The following is a 21,229-nucleotide window of genomic DNA, read 5'->3' on the forward strand; positions in this document are numbered from 1 at the left end:
GTAATGAGTCATCTAAAATGAACTGGGAAAGCTTTGGGCTTTCAGCATAATTCATGGAGAACCACACAGGGAGGCGTTTAACATTCAGGGTACTCTGTCTTGAGGAGACAGATTTCTGTAGGAAAGTGTCCTGTGTGAATGGAAGAAATGGTATTCATTTCGTGGTACTCAATAAAAATCTTTCTGCCTAGCTGAGATCAGGAATAGCCTAGGTGGACGATGTATGTGAAACTCAAAGTTTTGGAGTCTTCAATGAAATCGGAAAGCCCAAACTGTCAAAAGAGATAGAACATTTTGAGCAGTACCCATGGGAATATATGTCCCAGATTCCCTTCTGTGCTGTATAATGTATTCTAACAATAGAACTGCTTTTCCACGTTACCCATTTGCAGGTAATAAACTGTGTGACAGACAAGTCAGACAAGAGCATAGGGAAAAGGATTGCTGTTTCCCTTGGGTGGAATTGCAGAAGCCTCCTTGAATCAGATTATGCAGGATACTTCCTCATAACAGCATATTATGCTTTTGCAGAATGTATATAAAGATGAGTACAACAGCTTCTTCAAGGGCATCGGATGGATCCCTATTGGTTCTCTGGAGGTTGAGAAAGCCAAGAAAGCAGGTGATGCATTAAATGAAAGGAAGTATCGACAGCACCCAGACACTATCAAGTTCACAAGTGTCCCTGATTCCATGGGCATGGTTTTGGCTCAGCAGAACACGAAGCAGCTAAGCGATGTAAGTGGTTTCCCTTCAAACGGATTTGCCCATGAATAATCCCTGAGGGCAAGCCACTCCACCACCTTTCATAATTCAATACATGAGGATGCATCCATGTAACCACATAAACTGCTTTCAGAGGTTGAAGAAATAGGTCTTACATTTGAAGCAACTTAGAATTTGAACACAGGGAAAACAGGCAGGGCAAAAGTAATTTTTCCAAATTTGCTTTGTTTTCTACATGCCGAGAATCTGTGCTATTCATAAGCATACACACACACCCCACACACACTACTCACTATACACATGAAATGGCATTATTGTAATCACGTACAACTCTGAATTGCAAAACAAGCTATTTTATTGTCCTGGATGACAATATTTCTACCCAGGTGTACAAGTAAGAAGGTTCAATGTCTTAATCCCCTTACACAATGGCTCAATGTTCTGAGAGGCAATCTTGGAAGAAGGCCCCTGGGGAGGAGATAAGCAGTTCATTTGCAAGCATTTGGAGTCTTATTTCTGAGCCTGGGATCTTGTTCTTTCTGTCACACGCTGATTACGATGCTCAGCGCCTCTTATCTTTAGTAACTTCAGAGTTCTTTAAAAAGGCATTCATGGAAAGAGACAGGTGAGCAAAAAAAAACAAAACAAAAAAACAAAAAACAAAGCAAGAAAGGGACATTTTGATTGCTTGCTTGCTTTTAGTTCCAGATTTTTACTTTTTATTTTTGGCAAGATAGCAAACATTTTCCTTGAACTGGATCCAAAGGCTATCTGTGGGTTTTATTTCTCAGGGTAGTCCTTGCTCTCACATTACTGCAGAGGAGTCATTTTATTTTCATGGTCATAATGGTGGCCAAGCCATTTTCAGCCACTGGGCCCTGAAAGAGTTCTGCTTCTTCCCCAAACTCTCCCTTTTCTCTTATATTTGAGCAGAATGCTTCTTATCAGAGACCTTTGAGACCATCTTTGATCTTCCTTCTATGTTCACTCTATTTAAAACACATCATGAAACTTAGCTATCATTCAGTTTGTGTGGTGCTAGGCTGGATGTTTCAAGAGGACAAATCAGTGTTTTCAGCACTTTTCACACAGCCAGCCATTCAGCCCAATGAATATTGGTGGCTTGGGACATGAATTTGTCTACCTAGAGCCCTTTCCTGTGACAGTGTAAGTATTCATTCACCTTGTATGGGAAACACAATCAATAGTCTTCCTTTTTAAAGGAGTGAGTGAAGTTCACACCAAGTCAGGTAGGGGTGTTTTCATGCTTTCTCCTTGTTTGCAGTTGAACTACAAAGTGGAGGGGGAGAAAATGAAGCACAAGTACACTATAGACCCTGAACTGCCTCAGTTTATTCAAGCTAAGGTCAACGCCCTGAACATGAGTGATGTGAGTATTTGGCTTGGTGTCAGTTTTATATAGTTTATGCTTCTCCTTCTCTGTTCTGCATTAAATAGTTCAAAGAGAGGAAACCTGAGTCCACAGGTAGGTTTCTTACCATGCAACCTAAGACTAAAGGACACTCTAAAATTTTACATAGGATAGACCTTAATAACTCAGTAGGTGGTAAAATCAGCCCAGAAAATAGTGCCCTACAAATGAGATTAATAAAACTAGAAAACATAGACCTACACAGTCTGTAGTAAGTGTAAGTATTGAATTGTGTAACTTTTAACTATTATTACTGACAAGAATCTGAGTTTCTTCACAACAGTTTTTCAAACAATGTAATTAGCCATCTTGGGTAGCCTAGGCAAATAAGTGGAGATGATGTTTAAATCCATTATATGAAACCGGTTTTGGTAGTGCATGATTGTAGTCCAAGCTGCTCAGGAGGCTGAGGTTGGAGGATTGTGAAGTCAAACCAAGAATGAAAAACATAGGTTGTCTCAAAAATAAATAAATGAATATATTCACTTATTCAACTATGTTGTTCTTTTTATTCTTTTTATTTTTTGTCAAACTGATATACAAAGCGGTTACAGTTTCATACATTAGGCATTGGATACATTTCTTGTACTGTTTGTTACCTCCTCCCTCATTCCCCCCTGCTCCCTCCCCTTACGTTGTTCTTTTGTTTTTTTTTCAAATTTTTATTATCAAACTGATGTACAGAAAGGTTACAGTTTCATACGTTAGGCATTGGATACATTTCTTGTACTGTTTGTTACCTTGTCCCTCATACCCCCTTCTCTCCTCCCCCTTTCCCTTTCCCCCCCTGAGGTGTTCAGTTCATTTTCACCAAACAGTTTTGCAAGTATTGCTTTTGTAGTTGTTTGTCTTTTTTTTACCCCGTGTCTCTCAATTTTGGTATTCCCTTTCAATTTCCTACTTCTAATACCAGTATACACAGTTTCCAATATACTCAGATAAGATTACGGTGAGAGTGTAGGTACAACCACTGGAAGGTGATACAAGAACCTCATCAATAATAGAAGCTACAGATACAGATGGGACGTTGAAAGTAGTTCCAACTGTGATATAACAATTGTTTCCATAACATGGAGTTCATTTCACTTAGCATCATCTTATGTGTTCTTAAGGGTATAGATATTGGGCTCTTGTGATGCTCTGCTATGACTTGCCTAAACCTGTACTAATTATTGCCAATAAGGGAGACCATAGAGTCCATGTTTCTTTGGGTCTGGCTCACTTCACTTAGTATAATTTTTTCCAAGTCCTTCCATTTCCTTACAAATGGGGCAATGTCATTCTTTCTGATAGAGGCATAAAATTCCATTGTGTATATGTACCACATTTTCCTGATCCATTCGTCTACTGAGGGGCATCTGGGTTGGTTCCAGATTCTAGCTATGACAAATTGCACTGCGATGAACATTGTTGTGCTGGTGGCATTACTGTGATTTTGTTTGTGGTCTTTTGGATAGATACCCAAAAGTGGGGCTGCTGGGTCATAGGGGAGTTCTATATTTAGCCTTCTGAGGAATCTCCATACTGCTTGCCAGAGTGGCTGAACCAGTTTACATTCCCACCAACAATGAAGTAGGGTTCCCTTTTGGCCACATCCCCTCCAACAATTGTTATTGTTGGTTTTCTTGATATATGGTTTTTTTTTTTTTTTTTTTTTTTTTTTTGGCCAGTCCTGGGCCTTGGACTCAGGGCCTGAGCACTGTCCCTGGCTTCTTCCCGCTCAAGGCTAGCACTCTGCCACTTGAGCCACAGCGCCGCTTCTGGCCGTTTTCTGCATATGTGGTGCTGGGGAATCGAACCTAGGGCCTCGTGTATCCGAGGCAGGCACTCTTGCCACTAGGCTATATCCCCAGCCCTTGATATATGACATTCTTGCTGGGGTGAGATGGAATCTCAATGTTGTTTGATTTGCATGTCTTTTATGGCCAGTGATGTAGAGCACTTTTTCATATATCTCTTGGCCATTCTCATTTCCTCATCAGAGAAGTCTCTTTGTAAGTCTTTAGCCCACTTGATGAGGGGGTTAATGGATCTTTGTGGTTTTGTTTTGGAAGAAGGTAATTTTTTTAGTTCTGCATATATTTTAGAGATGAGGCCTTTGTCCGTTGAATGTCTGGTAAAGATCTTCTGCCAGTCTGTGGGCTTTCTGTTTATCTTGCAAGCTATGTCCTTTGCCATGCAGAAGCTCTGCAGTTTGATGCAGTCCCATTTGTCCAACCTTTCTTTGATTTGTAGCCTTTATGGGTCATTGTTAAGGAAGTTCCGTCCTGCGCCAAGGAGCCCAAGTGTTTCTCCTACTCCTTCCTTTAGTGTTTTCAGGGTGTCTATTTTGATTTAGAGGTCTTTAATCCATTTGGAATTGATTTTGGTGCAGGGTGATATATAAGGATCTAGTTCTAGTTTGTTGCATGTGTTGAGCCAGTTTTTCCAGCACCATTTGTTAAAGAGGCTATCTTTCTTCCAAGCTATTGTTTTAGCTCCTTTATCAAAGATTAAGTAGGCGTAGTTCTGTGGGATCATTTCTGGGTCTTCAATTCTGTTCCATTGGTCTTCAGGCCTGTTCCGGTGCCAATACCAAGCTGTTTTTATTACTATAGCTTTATAATACAGCTTGAAGTTGGGTATTGTAATTCCTCCAGCACTGTTCTTTCTGCTTAGGATTGTTTTTGCTATTCTAGTTTTTTTATTGTTTCATATGAATTTCTGGATTGCTTCCTCTATTTCATTAATAAATGGTGTTGGGATATTAATGGGTATTACATTGAATTTGTAGATAGCCTTTGGCAATATTGCCATTTTGATTATATTAATCCTCCCAATCCAGGAGCATGGAAGGTTTTTCCATTTCCTTAGTTCTGACATAATTTCATTTTTCAAGCTTTTAAAGTTCTCCTCAAAGAGGTCTTTCACTTCTTTAGTTAAGGTTATTCTTAGGTATTTTATGTTTTTGGGGGCTATTGAAAAAGGAGTTGCTTTCCTTATTTTTGCCTCAGTCTTTGGATCGTTAGCATAGAGAAAGGCCGTTGATTTTTGAGGGTTTATTTTATATCCTGCAACTTTGCCAAAGTTTTGGATCAGCTCTAGTAGCTTGGGGGTAGAGTCTATGGGATTCTTTAGGTATAGGATCATGTGCGAAGAGAGAAAGTTTAACTTCATCTTTTCCTATTTGGATCCCCTTTATATTTTCTTCTTGCCTAATTGCTCTGGCTAGGAATTCTAGTACTATGTTGAAGAGCAGGGGAGAGAGTGGACATCCCTGCCTTGTTCCTGATTTTAAAGGGAATGGCTTTAGTTTTTCACCATTTAGAGTTATGCTTGCTGTTGGTTTGTCATAAACTGCCTTGATTATATTCAGGAATGTTCCCTGGAATCCCAGTTTTTCCAGGGCTTTTAGCATAAATGGGTGCTGGATTTTATCGAACGCTTTTTCCGCATCCAGAGATAAAACTATGTGGTTCTTTAGCTTGCTCTGGTTGATGTGGTGGATTACATTAATTGACTTGCGTATATTAAACCAACTTTGCATCCCTGGGATGAATCCAGTTTGATCGTGGTGTATGATTTTTTTTGATGACCTGTTGAAGTCGATGGGCCAGAATTTTGTTGAGAATTTTTGCGTCTATGTTCATCAGGGAAATCAGTCTATAGTCCTCTTTCCGTGATGAGTCCCTGCCTGATTTTGGGATGAGGGTTATACTGGCTTCATAGAATGAGTCTGGAAGTGAACGTTCTCTTTCAATTTCATTGAAGAGTTTGAGAAATATTGGTGTGAGTTCTGTTTTGAAGGCCTTGTAGAATTCTGCAGTGAATCTGTCTGGACCTGGGATTTTCACGTTGTTCTTTTTAAAAATGCCAGTAAACTGGTTTAAAAACAACCAAACCTGGATAAATCATTTTCTTTAAATGGCTTAAAGTTTTCCTAGTATTTTTAGGCTCTGTGTTGTTTCAAATTCACATTTTCTCTGGCAATCACTGATATTCTTTTATTCATTTAAAAATTTCCCCTGAAAGGGGGGGAGGGAGGGGGGTATGAGGGACAAGGTAACAAACAGTACAAGAAATGTATCCAATGCCTAACGTATGAAACTGTAACCTATATGTACATCAGTTTTATAATAAAAACTTTAAAAAAATTTCCCCTAATTTTATATGTAATGAGCATTAAAATAAAGTGAAATTGGGTGAATACTATATCTGCATATTTTATTTTTGTTGCCATATCTTCTATAAATTAAAAATATTTTATGTTTATTTTTCCAAAAGTATTATAGGAAAGTTAGAAAATTATGAAATAAATAAATGAAAATCTTTTGTTACTCCACATTGCTTTGTTAGACAAATGAATAACTTTTAAAAATCAGTTGAGATGTTACTGTAATAATTGACTTTGGGGGATGGCATATGATTACTTTTCTTTTTGTCCTGATTTTGATTTTTGTTTGGTTGGGTATTTGGAGATTAAGTCTCACAAGGTAGCACAAAATGGCTATGCCTTCATGATCCTCCTGCCTCAGCTCCTGTGTTATACATACACACACACACGTATATTTGCTGGTCCTAAAGCTTGAACTCTGGGCCTTGGTACTGTCCCTGGGCTCTTTTTCCTCAAGGCCAGCATTCTACCACTTGAGCCACAGCACCATTTTCAGCTTTCTTTGTGATTAATTGGAGATAAGAGTCTCTTGGACTTTCCTGCTTGGGCTGGCTTCAAATCCTCAGATCTCAACCTCCTGAATAGCTAGGATTATAGGTGTGAACCACTAGCGCCTAGCGCTAATATTTTTATTAAAGAATCCAATACATATGTAAAAGATGAACTAATAGCCTTGCTATGAATTCTTTAAAAAATCACTTTGGCATCCTGTTTCATCCCTCTTTTAACAATGTCAAATACTAAATAGGATCTCCTTTATTTGTAGGCTCATTATAAAGCAGACTGGAAGAAGACCCTTGCTAAGGGTTATGACTTGAGACCAGATGCCATTCCCATTGTGGCTGCAAAGAGCTCGAGGAATATTGCTAGTGATGTAAGCAATTTGAAAGTAACAAACTCTGTTTTAAAAGTCTGTACATTGAATATGAGACCATGAAGTATAAAAAAGCAAACAAAGAAAACATATTAAAACATTTCCTAATTTCCTAACATGCCACTGATATTTTTATATAGCTTCACTTATTTTTTGTGGTGCTGAGAAATAAACCCAGGGCTTTACACATGCTAGGCAAGCAGTGTATTACTAAGCCACAGCCCTAACTACTTAAACTTCCCCTTAAAATGCAGTAAGTTTGACTTCTAGCATTTGGGGAAAAAGAAACAGCTCAGTAAACTGTTTTAAAAAATTCTCTTGAATGTAGATTTTTTATACAAAATTTTTTTTGTCAGTTCTGAGACTTGAACTCAGGGCCTGAGTGCTGTCTCTGAGCTCTTCTGCTCAAGCTACCACTCTACCACTCTGAGTCATAGCTCCACTTGGAGATAAGAGTCTCTTGGACTTTCTTACCTGCGCTAGTTTCAAACCATGATCCTCAGATCTCAGCCTCCTGAGTAGGATTATAAGAATGAGCCACCAGCACCCAGCTTCAGAAATATCTTGATGTACTAAAATATCACTAAATTTTTTTAAATCCAGTTATTTTATACTGTCTTAATATACACTGTAATTTCTACAAAGAGAAGCCAGGAAAATTTATAGGTTGAATAACAAAATATTACATTTTTACAGGTTATCTTATATTTTTTCAAGTGTTATAAATGCCTTCTGAAACTGTAAGCTTATTAATTTTAAGTCCTTAATTTGTATTAAAGTTCTTTAATTTGTCTTCAGTTCTTTAATTTGTATTAAAGTCTTGCTGAAAGTTATGACTATGAAACTACTTTATCACATAATTCAGAATAATAATAGAAATAAGGTAAAAATACACAATCTTAAGGAAACTGAGCATAATCAAAGATTCTACTTACAATCTTGATATAATGTACAAACTATTCCATTCTTAATGCAGAACAAATTTCAAGATTAGAAATATTTTTGCCAGTTGTTTGTTTTAAAATGTTAAAACAAAAAGTTTAGTTGTTACTTAGATTCAAACTGAATTTGACTTTTGCTTACTTTGTTATATAAATTCAATTCAATTCACAAACATCTCCCCCCTCTAATCTTTTCTGAACTAGTGCAAATACAAGGAGGCCTATGAGAAGGCCAAGGGGAAACAAATCGGATTTCTCAGTCTTCAAGATGATCCTAAACTTGTCCACTACATGAACGTGGCCAAAATACAGTCAGATCGTGAGTACAAGAAAGGTTACGAAGCCAGTAAGACCAGGTACCATACACCTTTGGATATGTTCAGTGTGACTGCTGCTAAGAAGTCTCAGGAGGTCGCTACCAACGCCAACTACAGACAAGCCTATCACAACTACACCCTCCTGCCTGACGCCTTGAATGTGGAGCACAACAGAAATGCCATGCAAATTCAGAGTGATGTATGTTGTGGTCAGCGGCTGACAGCATGCTTCATTTCCCATTTCTATGTGTTGTGAAAGAAATTTCCAGAGCTACTTACTCCATCTTAAACCTGGTTCAACTTGCTGTTCTCTCTAGGGAACTTCTACAGACTTTGAAATTCTAAAATTTGATTCATTTGAACTACTTGTAGCTTTCTTGTCATTTGTGGGCTTATTTTTTTTCCTTGAAAAAGTGTCTTTGAACCCGTATGCCCACAGATACCAATGGTTTACTGTATATGTCTTTGGCTCTTAGATCTAACGTATGATCTCTTCTATGAAAAAAATTAAGAGGGCCAAATGGGTGACATATAACATTGCTCCTAAGGCAAAATTCTATTAATCTTTCATTTCTTCAAGGAAGTTGAGATTTGTTAGGACAAGTTCTAGCTATCGGCTAATCTGGAACTTAGAATCCTGCCTCAGACTCCTGAATGCTGAAATTACAGGAGTGTTTCACCATGCCTTGTTAAGAAAGTTAATTTTTAAAGAAATTGTTACATTAGAATTTTCTGTTCAATGCTTCCATGAATATAATCACTTTTATAAGTGATTTTAGACAGTCTCTCCTCCCTCTTCCTTCTTTTCCTTTTTGATAATGAGTAAATGGTATAGCCAAAGAGATTCTTGACTCTTGCTGAAATGAAGATGTTCTCTTTCCTTGTAAAGAATCTCTACAAATCTGACTTCACCCACTGGATGAAGGGGATTGGCTGGGTCCCAATTGATTCCTTGGAGGTGGAAAAGGCAAAGAAAGCGGGAGAGATTCTCAGCGAGAAGAAGTATCGCCAGCACCCCGAGAAGCTCAAGTTCACATACTCCATGGACACCATGGAACAGGCGCTTAACAAAAGCAACAAGCTCACTATGGACAAGGTAGGAGCCACCTGCTTCATCAGCCAGGGACTCCTGACAGTGCTCATGTTGTAGGCCGGGAAACTTCTTCAGCAGCTTTATCTTCTATGATGAGCGTTATGGTGATGGTTGTAGATAGGAATGCTAAAGATTTCCTTGTTTCTATAGCTCACTCTTATGTTAGTCATCAGGATACATCTTGATATTAAAACCTCAGGACTATAAAGCTCAAAATTTATTTAAGATATGGGCAAGATGGCATTTGTTGCTTCCAGCAAAAAGGGTTGCTACACTTGACGATTGATTGCTTTTCTCATTGAGTATCTGGTTTCCTCAGCCTTTCTTCTATTGTATCCATTTCCCACTCCAGTTGAACCTCTTCCGCCATGGAGATGTGAATCTCTCCCTCCTGCTCCTGTTGCTAGAAACTTGTTCTGATGTAAAATCATGTACTTTCCCTCTCTTTTGCAGAGGCTCTACACTGAGAAGTGGAACAAAGACAAGACCACCATTCACGTCATGCCTGATACTCCAGATATTTTACTCTCCAAAGTAAACCAAGTCACCATGAGTGATGTAAGTAGACGAACAAAACAGAAAGGGTTTTTTTTTTTGTGGGGGAGGGAGAAGGCTGACCATTTTGGAACCCCAAAGGATCTCCATTCGGATCCAGTAACCAGGTGCTGTTGTTTTTCCTTTTCTTCATTTAGAAACTGTACAAAGCCGGCTGGGAAGAAGAAAAAAAGAAAGGCTATGATTTGAGGCCTGATGCTCTGTCCATAAAGGCTGCAAAGGCCTCTCGGGACATTGCCAGTGATGTAAGTCTTCCCCCTGGCTGCCTTTAGGCCAAGCAAAGGAGAGCAAACTAGGCACCCTGTGTGCATTCAGGAACTGTGGCTCAACTCTACTCAGTGTTTGTGGTAACACCATCCTGGATTGCAAATAGGACCCCTCCCTCCACCTAGTCCAAGCACCTTCTAACTTTTTGTTCATTCTTTACTGTAAGAAGCAGCAGAGACATTTTTTTAACTGCTTTTAGGCTATTCAAATCATTTACAGAAAATTTTCAGCCTCATGCCTGATTTTAGAGTTTGAATCACTTTGCCTACCACAAAGCTCATGCTACCCAATGACTGAGATTTTTGTTCTCCTCCCTTCACCATTCCTATTGTTGTGCTTCCTTTTCTGTCCACAGTACAAATACAAGAAAGCCTATGAGCAAGCCAAAGGGAAACATATTGGTTTCCGGAGCCTGGAAGATGACCCCAAGTTGGTGCACTTCATGCAAGTAGCAAAGATGCAGTCAGACCGGGAATATAAGAAGGGCTATGAGAAATCCAAGACCTCCTTCCACACCCCGGTGGACATGTTCAGCGTTGTGGCAGCCAAGAAATCCCAGGAAGTGGCCACTAATGCCAACTATAGGAACATAATCCATACCTACAACATGCTACCTGATGCCATGGGCTTTGAATTGGCCAAAAATATGATGCAGATTCAAAGTGATGTATGTAAAAGCCACAACATTACAGAGCATTTATTTTAGAAAATAAGTAATGAGTGACTATAAATCAGAACTTCTTGAAAACCCTGAGAGAAATTTGTGTGCAATTTCCTGAGTTGTTTCATGTGTTACCTTAGATTGAATTTCTTTCTTTTAATAAGAGATATAATCTAGAAAGGAGTTTTAACTTTCTACTCTTTTTGCCACAATGCTGTTGGATTTTGGATCCAACAATGACAGCAAATCAGACATGGTTTCAGAATGAATGTACAGAAGGAAATAAACATAGCAAGGAGGATCAAATGGATGGAATCAAAGGGAACACATGACCTCACATAATTTGATAGTTCCAGCCCCTCATTCCCATCAGCTTTAATTCGCCGATCTCTAGGTTTGCAGTTAAACTATCTTCCTGATGGAATATTAGGGAGCTGATGACTGGGGCAGCTTGTGGAATCACAGACAGAGCTGTAATTCCAGAGTCAAGAGTTCAGCCAAAGAAACTATTGGTAACTGGAAAAAGTGAGTTTAACTTGAAATGTAAAAGGAGACAGCATTAAACCAAGCCTAGATCTCTCTTGGGGGAATGCCAAAGAGGTACATTGATGCCTAAATATGGTAGTTATACGGATTTGAGGTGAGGAAAATTTGCAACAAAATTTGCATGAAGTGCCAGTGTGGGGTTTGTTGTTTTTTTGTGTGTGTCTTAAGGAAGTTGTAATGGTAGTAGGTGATTAGAGACTTATAGATCTAAAGAGAAAAATGAGACTTCTAAAAGTCATCTATTGCTGGGCACCAGTGGCTCACACCTGTAACTCTAGCTACTCAGGAGGCTGAGATCTGAAGATTATTGGTTGAAAGACAGAAGTGGAAGTTATGGAATATTACACACTGATGGTTCTTGGGTAGTTAGGATTTCTCCTCATCACTGAATTTTTTTTCCTCTTCTCCAGAATCAGTACAAAGCTGACTATGCCGACTTCATGAAGGGCATTGGATGGCTCCCTCTTGGCTCCCTAGAAGCTGAGAAAAACAAGAAAGCCATGGAGATTATTAGTGAAAAGAAGTATCGCCAGCACCCAGACACTTTGAAATATTCTACATTGATGGACTCAATGAACATGGTTTTGGCCCAGAATAATGCAAAAATTATGAATGAAGTAAGTCTTCCCATAATGCAGTGTTACTGATCAGACAAAATGCAGGTATTTAATCTACAGGTTTTGCTAACACAGTTGCAAGGGCTCACACTTGAGACTTCCTTTACCTTGAAAAAAGGTATTATAGTCTTAAAATAAAGAATAGAAATTATACCCAATTAGAATCTCTGAAAATAAATAGAATCCCTTTTCTTAATGCTCATCTTGAAATTTCTTTGGCTATGTTGACTTATGAAATAGTAACACCTCTGTACAATACTTTAATAACAATAAAATTACATTTTAAAAAACCATGTGCCATACTGTCCCTCAAAAAATAAAATAAAAATCTCACAGACTGTGGAGGCTGGCTTCAAACCATGATTGTGAACTCACCTCTCACCCTCCTGAATAGCTAGGATTACAGGTGTGAGCTACTAGCACCTGGCTAATATAATATATATTAATAATAAATAGTATATATAGAAAGTATGTAATATATAATACATAATAGCATATATTATATATACCGAAAGAGAAATGGATGATATATACATACTAAATGAGATCTTCTTAAGATTTTAAACATTTCTTTATATTTTGTCTCCAGCACCTCTATAAACAAGCATGGGAAGCTGACAAGACCAAAATCCACATCATGCCTGATATCCCACAGATTATTTTGGCCAAAGCAAATGCAATTAATATGAGTGATGTAAGTATAATTCTCTCTTTTGAACCAGTAAGAAACTTGCCCATTCTAATTTTGTTTTGCTAAAGTTTGGAGTAAGTGGGAGAAGCAATTAGGCATTTGGAGGATTTTGTTCTGGGCAAACATACACCAAAGCAAGAGACTTAGAAGTTAATGATAAGGTTTGGGGCAAGAGGATGAGCAGGAAGTATGAGTCCCAGGATTTCATTCTGAGGGAGCCCCTGGGAGCCACCCAAGCTTTTGGGTGGTCTTAAACAAGAGATGTAAATGGAAAGGGAAAAATAAAGAAATTAGTGTGACGCCCCTCCATAAGGAATATGAAACCCTTGTTAGAAAATACACTGGGGTTTTGTTTCATTTCCTTTCTCAGCCTGATCATAGTTGTTAGAAAATTCTCTTCTAGGAGTTTTTCTGTTCTTTGAATTCCATTAAGATTTGGAATTACTGACTTTCTGGTAGAATCCACATAATTTTATAAATAAAAGTTGATTATAAAGTAATGTTGGATTTTATGAAGATAGCTGTTTTGTAATCTTTTAAGTATAAAATACACCCTCTTCAATGTACATTTATAAAAGGTGACTAGTACTGTTTATATTTATGAAAAATAGGTTTGAATTTAAGCATTCCATCTCCCATATGATTGTTCTTTATAAGGACACTCAGCTGTTGAACCACCAATGAAGCCTTCTGTCTCAAACAAAAAGAATGTCACAGAGCTAACTTATTGTCCTAGAATAATTCAGATGCCCCTATGTAAAAGAATTATTCTTGGGGGCTGGGGATATGGCCTTAGTGGCAAGAGTGCTTGCCTCGTATACATGAAGCCCTGGGTTCGATTCCCCAGCATCACGTTTGCAGAAAACGGCCAGAAGTGGGGCTGTGGCTCAAGTGGCAAAGTGCTAGCCGTGAGCAAAAAGAAGCCAGAGATGGTGCTCAGGCCCTAAGTCCAAGGCCCAGGACTGGCAAAGAAAAAAAAATTATTCTTTTTTTTCTCTCTTTACAGAAAATCTACAAACTTTCTTTGGAAGAGTCTAGAAAGAAAGGCTATGATCTCAGAACAGATGCAATTCCTATCAAAGCTGCAAAGGCTTCCCGAGATATTGCAAGTGATGTAAGTATAAAGAAGATGGTCACCCGGGTGGGGTTTTCAGTCAACCAAAATAATAAGGGAAACATCCACTGGATAAAATAGGAAAAACACATGTGCCTGCTAACAATAGACTCATTGTGGTCTATGAATTCCTCTTAGCTTGGGTCATGTGTTTTCTCTGGTATTTCTGAAATGCAAAACACAAACCATATTATAGTCCTCATAGATATCAGCTCCCATCTCAAGAGATTACAGTGAGTCCACTTCGAATTCTCTTACCAAGGCATGCACAATAGAAATCCAAAGACATTCACCAAGTTTTCATGGGGAAAGTCTGGTGGTCTTGCCGTCTCCCTCCTAGGACCTGACTTCCCAAGAGTAGGCCTTGTGGAATGTTGTACTGGGGAGTGCTGAATAATGGGCTGATGATCTGATTTTCAGGTAATGATTTGTAGACTAGTTGTTAAGCCTTTGATATCTTGATGTCATCTGTGGAGGCAGAATTTACACCATAGAAACTGGCAAGCACTACACATTACTGCTCCCTCCACCTCCAGCAATATTATGAACCAACATGGCACTATCATAACACATTTCCTTTTATGAAATACATTTCATTGCTCAAAAACTCTACTCCCGGGGCTGGGGATATGGCCTAGTGGCAAGAGTGCCTGCTTCGGATACACGAGGCCCTAGGTTCGATTCCCCAGCACCACATATACAGAAAACGGTCAGAAGCGGCGCTGTGGCTCAAGTGGCAGAGTGCTAGCCTTGAGCGGGAAGAAGCCAGGGACAGTGCTCAGGCCCTGAGTCCAAGGCCCAGGACTGGCCAAAAAAAAACAAAAAAACAAAAAAACAAAAAAACTCTACTCCCAGGGACTACTCAGTAACTTGGAAATGACAGATGTAGCACATTTTAAGGTATTCTTTCCTGGTCACCTTCCAAGTAGTACTTTGTCCTTCTTCTTCCTTCTCTGCATTTTTCCAACCTAAACACCATATCCCACTCCCTTTGTCCTGAGAGTCACAAATTCTTCTCCTTCCATTACACTCAAGCTATTCTACTTTTCCGGCTTCTGTTCTATAACTCACAAACTCCACTTTGTGAGGAGTCAGGTAGAATAAGAATCTCCCCCCCATGTATCACAATCTCCCCTCCATAAAAGTTAGGGTGGTAAGTAGGACAATTTCTTCCCCAGTATACAAGTTTAAAGAATCTTGAAAGAAATGCCACAAATGTAAAACTATGCTATAATTATACTATACATTTTATAACTGAACCTATTCCCATCAGGGAATCACTACTTGTTGGTTTCTAAGGACAACATCAAGCTGCTTAGACCACCTTGCTTTTTATCTTGTGGTACTTTTATTCATGTAGCACTAAATCATGTATAAGCCAGTGTGGTACGGCATCCACACAAGTTACCTCACAAGTCATTCACCTCTCTGGTTTCAGCATGTAATCATATATAAAATGTGGGCTGTAATGAGAATTTTGCTATCTACCTCCCAAGGTGTAGTTGTAAAAATTCAGTTATATAGGTAAATGTCAGAATTTTTTAATGATTTGAGTGTGCTACATGAGTATCAATTTTATGAAATAGAATATTGATACTAGAATGGTAATCAGCCAAGAGATGTGTTCTTCATATACATCCATATTTCCTTCACAGTATAAATATAAGTATAATTATGAAAAGGAGAAGGGGAAAATGGTTGGTTTCCGCAGTCTGGAAGATGATCCTAAATTGGTCCACTCCATGCAAGTAGCCAAGATGCAGTCTGATCGAGAGTACAAGAAAAACTATGAGAAGACAAAGACGAGCTACCACACCTCTGCCGACATGCTGAGTGTAACTGCCGCCAAGGATGCCCAAGCCAACATCACCAATACAAACTACAAACGCCTGATTCACAAGTACATCCTCCTTCCAGATGCCATGAACATTGAACTGACCAGGAATATGAATCACATACAGAGTAATGTAAGGCTGCTGTTCTAGTTGGGTGATACTTGAACCTCTGGCATGGGAAAGGAGATACTTTTGAACCATACTTTGGTGTGTAAATTCACAGTTTGTCTCTCCTTTTTATAGAACGAATATAAGCAGGACTACAATGAGTGGTACAAAGGGCTTGGCTGGAGCCCAGCTGGTTCCTTAGAAGTGGAAAAGGCCAAGAAAGCAACAGAATATGCCAGCGATCAGAAATACCGCCAGCATCCTAGCACCTTCCAGTTTAAGAAGCTGACTGATTCCATGGATATGGTGCTAGCCAAGCAGAATGCGCATACCATGAACAGGGTAGGAAGAACTGTTGCTTTTCCCCAGAGCTCCCATGTGAGGAAAGGCTAAAAGGCCCTTATTCTTGTTTAGAAACTGAACTCAGGTCCACCACTTCTACGCCGTAGCAAATCATTCAAGAGCATTGTCCTATGCTATTTTCCAGGGTCCATGTGTAGTTTTGCCTTCCGTTGCTCTTCTAATTGGGTTAGAAATTACTTATATTTCTTAGAATGAGATATTTCTTGAAATGAGATATTCATTCTTAGAATGAAATATTATGAAATTGCATGAGGAAGCAAGGAGGGAGGTAAAGGAAAGTGATAGCAGGGATTATTGATTGGAAAGCATTGTATACTGAGTGAAAATGTCACAGTGAAATTCCCCTTGCATAGCAAATGTATGCTGATAAAAAATTAAAATTTTTTTTTTGCCAGTCCTGGGGCTTGAACTCAGGGCTAAGCACTGTCCCTGGCCTCTTTTTGCTCAAGGCTATCACTCTACTGCTTGAGCCACAGCGCCACTTCTGGCTTTTTCTGTGTATGTGGTACTGAGGACTCAAACCCAGGGCTTCATGCATGCAGGGCAAGCATTCTACCCCTAAGCCATATTCCCAGCCCGCCCCCCAATTTTTTTAATTCATTTTTACACACTAAACTTTAGTCTTTTAAATTAAATTTATTATTCTTATTTTCTTTAAAGATTTATACAAAGGGGTCCCAGTTGAACATATTGATTTTGAGTACCATGTATCTTGATTAGTGTCACCCCTCCCACCCTTCTTCTTCTGCTGCTCTGAGCATCTAAGAAATTATGTCTTACTTTCATTTACATATAAATGATGTAAAATATATTAAATATTATTTTTAAGTCTATACTTGAAGTGGACCTGTGGCACATACCTATAATCCCAGCATTCAGAAAACAGATGCAGGACCAAGGCTGGCCTCAATATCTCTTCTAAGTCATGTGTTCTTTTCGCTATTTACTACTTTAAGTAAAGTGCCTTTAAATACTCCATATTTTCTGTTTGGACTACACAACTGTTCAGATTTCAAATATCTTTTTTCCCCACTCCCTAGCATTTATATACTGTTGATTGGAATAAAGATAAAACCAAGATTCATGTGATGCCTGATACACCTGATATTTTGCAAGCAAAGCAGAATCAAACACTCTATAGTCAGGTAAAAGTACATGGTCTTCTATTTTCTTTAAAACTTCTGCATTTATAATGTGCTGTAGTTAGAAATAGTGATGTAAGTAAGATAATGGGAAGGAGTGACTGAGTGTCTAGTTCACCCAATGAGGCTGCACAAGGGAGCTAATGCTCCAGCTGCAGCTGTGTGCTCCATTGAGGTGGCAACTATTTTGTTTATCTCTGTGTTTATATGAAATAGGAAATCAATAGCTCACTGCTGAAACAAGAATTGGATCTAACAGAGCTGATAGGAGTTTTGGCTTTGGCATTTTTTAGTTGCTTGGTTAAATCACCTACGAGCTAAACCTTAGTTCCTCATTCCAAAAATTAGTATCATAAAAGTGCTATGACATTAGATTGCCACAGGATCAAATGAGAAATTATGTGTAAGGCTCTAAGCAAAGCTCATTAGAAAGTATTAGATGATGATTTGCTACTTTTATCACTACTAAGATTTTAACAAACATACATCCATACAATGGATTTGACTTAGAAAGGCCAATACAGTTATTGTGATGTATAACTTTTATCATTAAATATTTAGAATTCCATGATTTTGTTGTCATTTTTATTATCTTAGTACCAGTGTTTAAGACAAGTGACTATAGTGAGAAGCAGAAAGAAATGTTAAACCTGATATGGTCATATAGTTGTTGAAAAATACTATCAGGGAGTCTCAGAGCCAAAATGAAAAATAGAAACAGAGCCATATCAGCTGATGCTGTTGTTCTATCAAATGGCGTATCTTTATCTTTAGAGCTGAGGTAGATTAAGTTAGAATTTGATAAACACTCTATATAAACTTGTGCTTAAGAATCTACTTTTAATGTAGAAAGAATAATGCTAAAATTTTTCTTAATTTTCAGAAACTCTATAAGCTTGGATGGGAAGAAGCATTGAAGAAAGGTTATGATCTCCCGGTTGATGCCATTTCTGTACAGCTGGCCAAATCTTCAAGAGACATTGCTAGTGATGTAAGTACCATGGTGACTTTTGTAAGGTACATTTATAACTCCCTTTGGTGACTGAATGGTGGTAACTATTTTTATAGAAAGTCTTACATTTTCAAAATGCAGTGTTGCTCCCTTCATCTTATCCTGCGTCTATCTTACCCAAGTTCACTCTTCTTTATCAGTGTTCAAACATCAGTAGGTGCTTCTTGATTATAGCCTGGGCCAGAGGTAAAGATCCATGACACTAAGATGTTGTTTTGAGATACTATGAAATAATTAAGATTTGAAATTAATTTTTGTGTTTCCTACTAGGCTATTTTAAATAAATTCCAAGTACCAGCTAATAAGTCAATCTCAAACATACAATAAAAATACCTCTCTATATGTACATATTTAAAAATTAACTACAAATTACTTCTATTTATGCCATTTGTTTACTAACATAATTATGATAATAGCATAGAAAATCCTGGAAATTTCAGGAGTTTATATTTATGATACAATTGAGCATCTGGTCCAAAACTCATAGAAAAAGGGTACTTGCACTACAAAAGACTTCTAATTATAATTAGAAATGGTGCACATTTGCAAATAAACTAGATAAAGTTCCTAGTGATATGTAAACTTTTATATGCTATACTTAGATAAAATGTATATAGACAAATAGTTCATTTTAGTCCATAGTAATAAAGTCCATAATAATAAAGGATCATGGTTTTAGAGAATAAATTACTAAAATCATAGGGAAGCACAACTTTGTTGTTTTCTTTTTTTGTCAGTAATGGGGCTTGAACACAGAGCTTGGGCACTGTCTATGAGATTTTCTTGTTGTTTGTTTGTTTGTTCAAGGCTAGCACTTTACCATTTGAGCTGCTGTCTATGAGATTTTCTTGTTGTTGTTTATTCAAGGCCAGCACATAACCATTTGAGCTGCAGCTCCACTTTTTCACTGTGTGTGTGTGTGTGTGTGTGTGTGTGTGTGTGTGTGTGTGTGTGTGTGATTAATCGGAGATAAGAGTCTCATAGACTTTCCTGCCCCACCTGGCTTCAAATTGTAATCCTCAGATCTCAGCTTCCTGAGTAGCTAGGATTACAGGCGTGAGCCAAGTACTCCTGGCTGGGGAACACAACTTCTTAACCAAAATCTCTAAAACAAAAGAATGACTTGATTCAATAGGTCAGTTAAAGTACAGAGTAGAAACAATGTCTAAAACAAAGAATCTGACACCAAATTCCAATAATAGTAAAGACAATTCTAGCTAATTCAAGGGTGGCGCTCAGAAGCATGAGGAAATGTATTATTATTATTATCCACATCTAGCTTTCAGGTCAACACTTCATTAAAGTGAGTCACTATAATGATGATCCTAAAATGATAATGATGTTTGAATGTTCCCCAGAAATTCAACTCATTTCATTTAAACTGTGTGCTAATGATAACTTAGGAATTAAAAAAAAACATTAGTATTTCAGAACAATCTAGCATTCGATAAACCTAATTTCTTTTCTATGAACTCATTACTTAGAATCTTTAGAAGTCTTATACTAAAATTAACTATAAGTGAACTTTTCCACTGTAGAAATTGTATTTCCTGAGAGTCAAATGATTCATATATATTCATATATATTAAACTTCAGCAAATTAGAAGTCTTTTTGAGTGTAATTTAATAAATTAGAAAAATAGAAATTAGATGGTAACTGTTCAGTCCAACCTAGGAGTCAACATTCAACCTTGTCTCAACACCCAACAGTCTCTGGATATGTAGATAGTTACTAATTTCAGAATCCTTCGGGACAAGTCATGTCCTTCTTAGACCCTCTTTGTCATTATACACATCCTTATTTCAAACTTCAATATTTTGTCAATCAACTCTAGTTCTCTGTTCTAGAACAAAACTAGTTCATTTCCTCTTTTATGTTATAAACTCTTCAAACATTCTACATTTCTTCTTCATTCTCCTTGTTGTTTTAATTTGACATAAGTTCTTCAATTAGTATTTCATGTAATTAGTAGTCTAATCTAGTTGTTTTGTCTCTCAAAATGCCTCTTAAAATAGTGCCTCACAGGGTGGTAGAACCAGCACCTGTATCATGTCCTGGTGAATAAAAATTTGTTTTCATCACTTCAAGGGAAAACTCCATTCCACTTAGCAGTCACTTTCTTACTATTTCCCTCCACTGCCTAGCAACTATCACTATGCTTTCTGGATTTATGGATTTACCTATGCTGAATGTTACATATAAGTGAAATCTTACACTATGTCACTTTTTGTGTCTGGTGTTTTTCAGCTAGCATAATTTGTTTAGATCAGATATGTAGCACGTATCTGCTCTTCATTTCTTTTTCTGATTAAATATTCCATTGCAAATATCCATCATATTTTACTCATCCATTTATCCAATGATATATATTGGTCTTATTTCCAGTTTTGGCTGAAGTTTGAGATTTGTGTAGGAGGGAAAGAAGACAAATTGGTATTGTGAATCAAACTCTTAACAACTATTCGTGTACTTGTAAAAAATTACAGTGCCTCAAAATTTAGTATTGTTTTAATACAGGAGATTAAGCCAGAGTAAATGAGCTGCTGGTGTACATTTATCTGTACTACATACAGAATTCGTGGCACTACTTATTGTATTAGTAATTATGTCAGATTGTCCATATTGAGGATAAAAATCAACTCAAAGTACTGAACACTTTTAATATATGTAACAATAAAGTAGATATCATGAGAGAGTAGAACCCGCTCTATGAGTTATGACATGCTCAGGAGCTAACAAGTAAATGACATTAGATTACTGTCAATAGCACTGATACTACTT

General features: G+C 37.8%; 1 protein-coding gene across 1 annotated transcript in view; it reads left to right on the forward strand.

Annotated features, from left to right (window-relative positions):
- Neb (nebulin) overlaps nt 1-21,229 on the forward strand; it is a 217,731-nt gene that overhangs the window by 57,843 nt on the left and 138,659 nt on the right. Inside the window, 15 exon segments of the mRNA XM_048345481.1 lie at nt 532-738; nt 2,012-2,116; nt 7,078-7,185; nt 8,331-8,642; nt 9,333-9,539; nt 9,990-10,094; nt 10,229-10,336; nt 10,714-11,025; nt 11,976-12,182; nt 12,772-12,876; nt 13,880-13,987; nt 15,643-15,954; nt 16,066-16,272; nt 17,334-17,438; nt 18,319-18,426. Of these exon segments, the coding sequence (XP_048201438.1) occupies nt 532-738; nt 2,012-2,116; nt 7,078-7,185; nt 8,331-8,642; nt 9,333-9,539; nt 9,990-10,094; nt 10,229-10,336; nt 10,714-11,025; nt 11,976-12,182; nt 12,772-12,876; nt 13,880-13,987; nt 15,643-15,954; nt 16,066-16,272; nt 17,334-17,438; nt 18,319-18,426 (2,616 nt within the window).

This window comes from Perognathus longimembris, chromosome 4 (assembly GCF_023159225.1).
Source record: "Perognathus longimembris pacificus isolate PPM17 chromosome 4, ASM2315922v1, whole genome shotgun sequence".
NCBI lineage: Eukaryota > Metazoa > Chordata > Mammalia > Rodentia > Heteromyidae > Perognathus > Perognathus longimembris.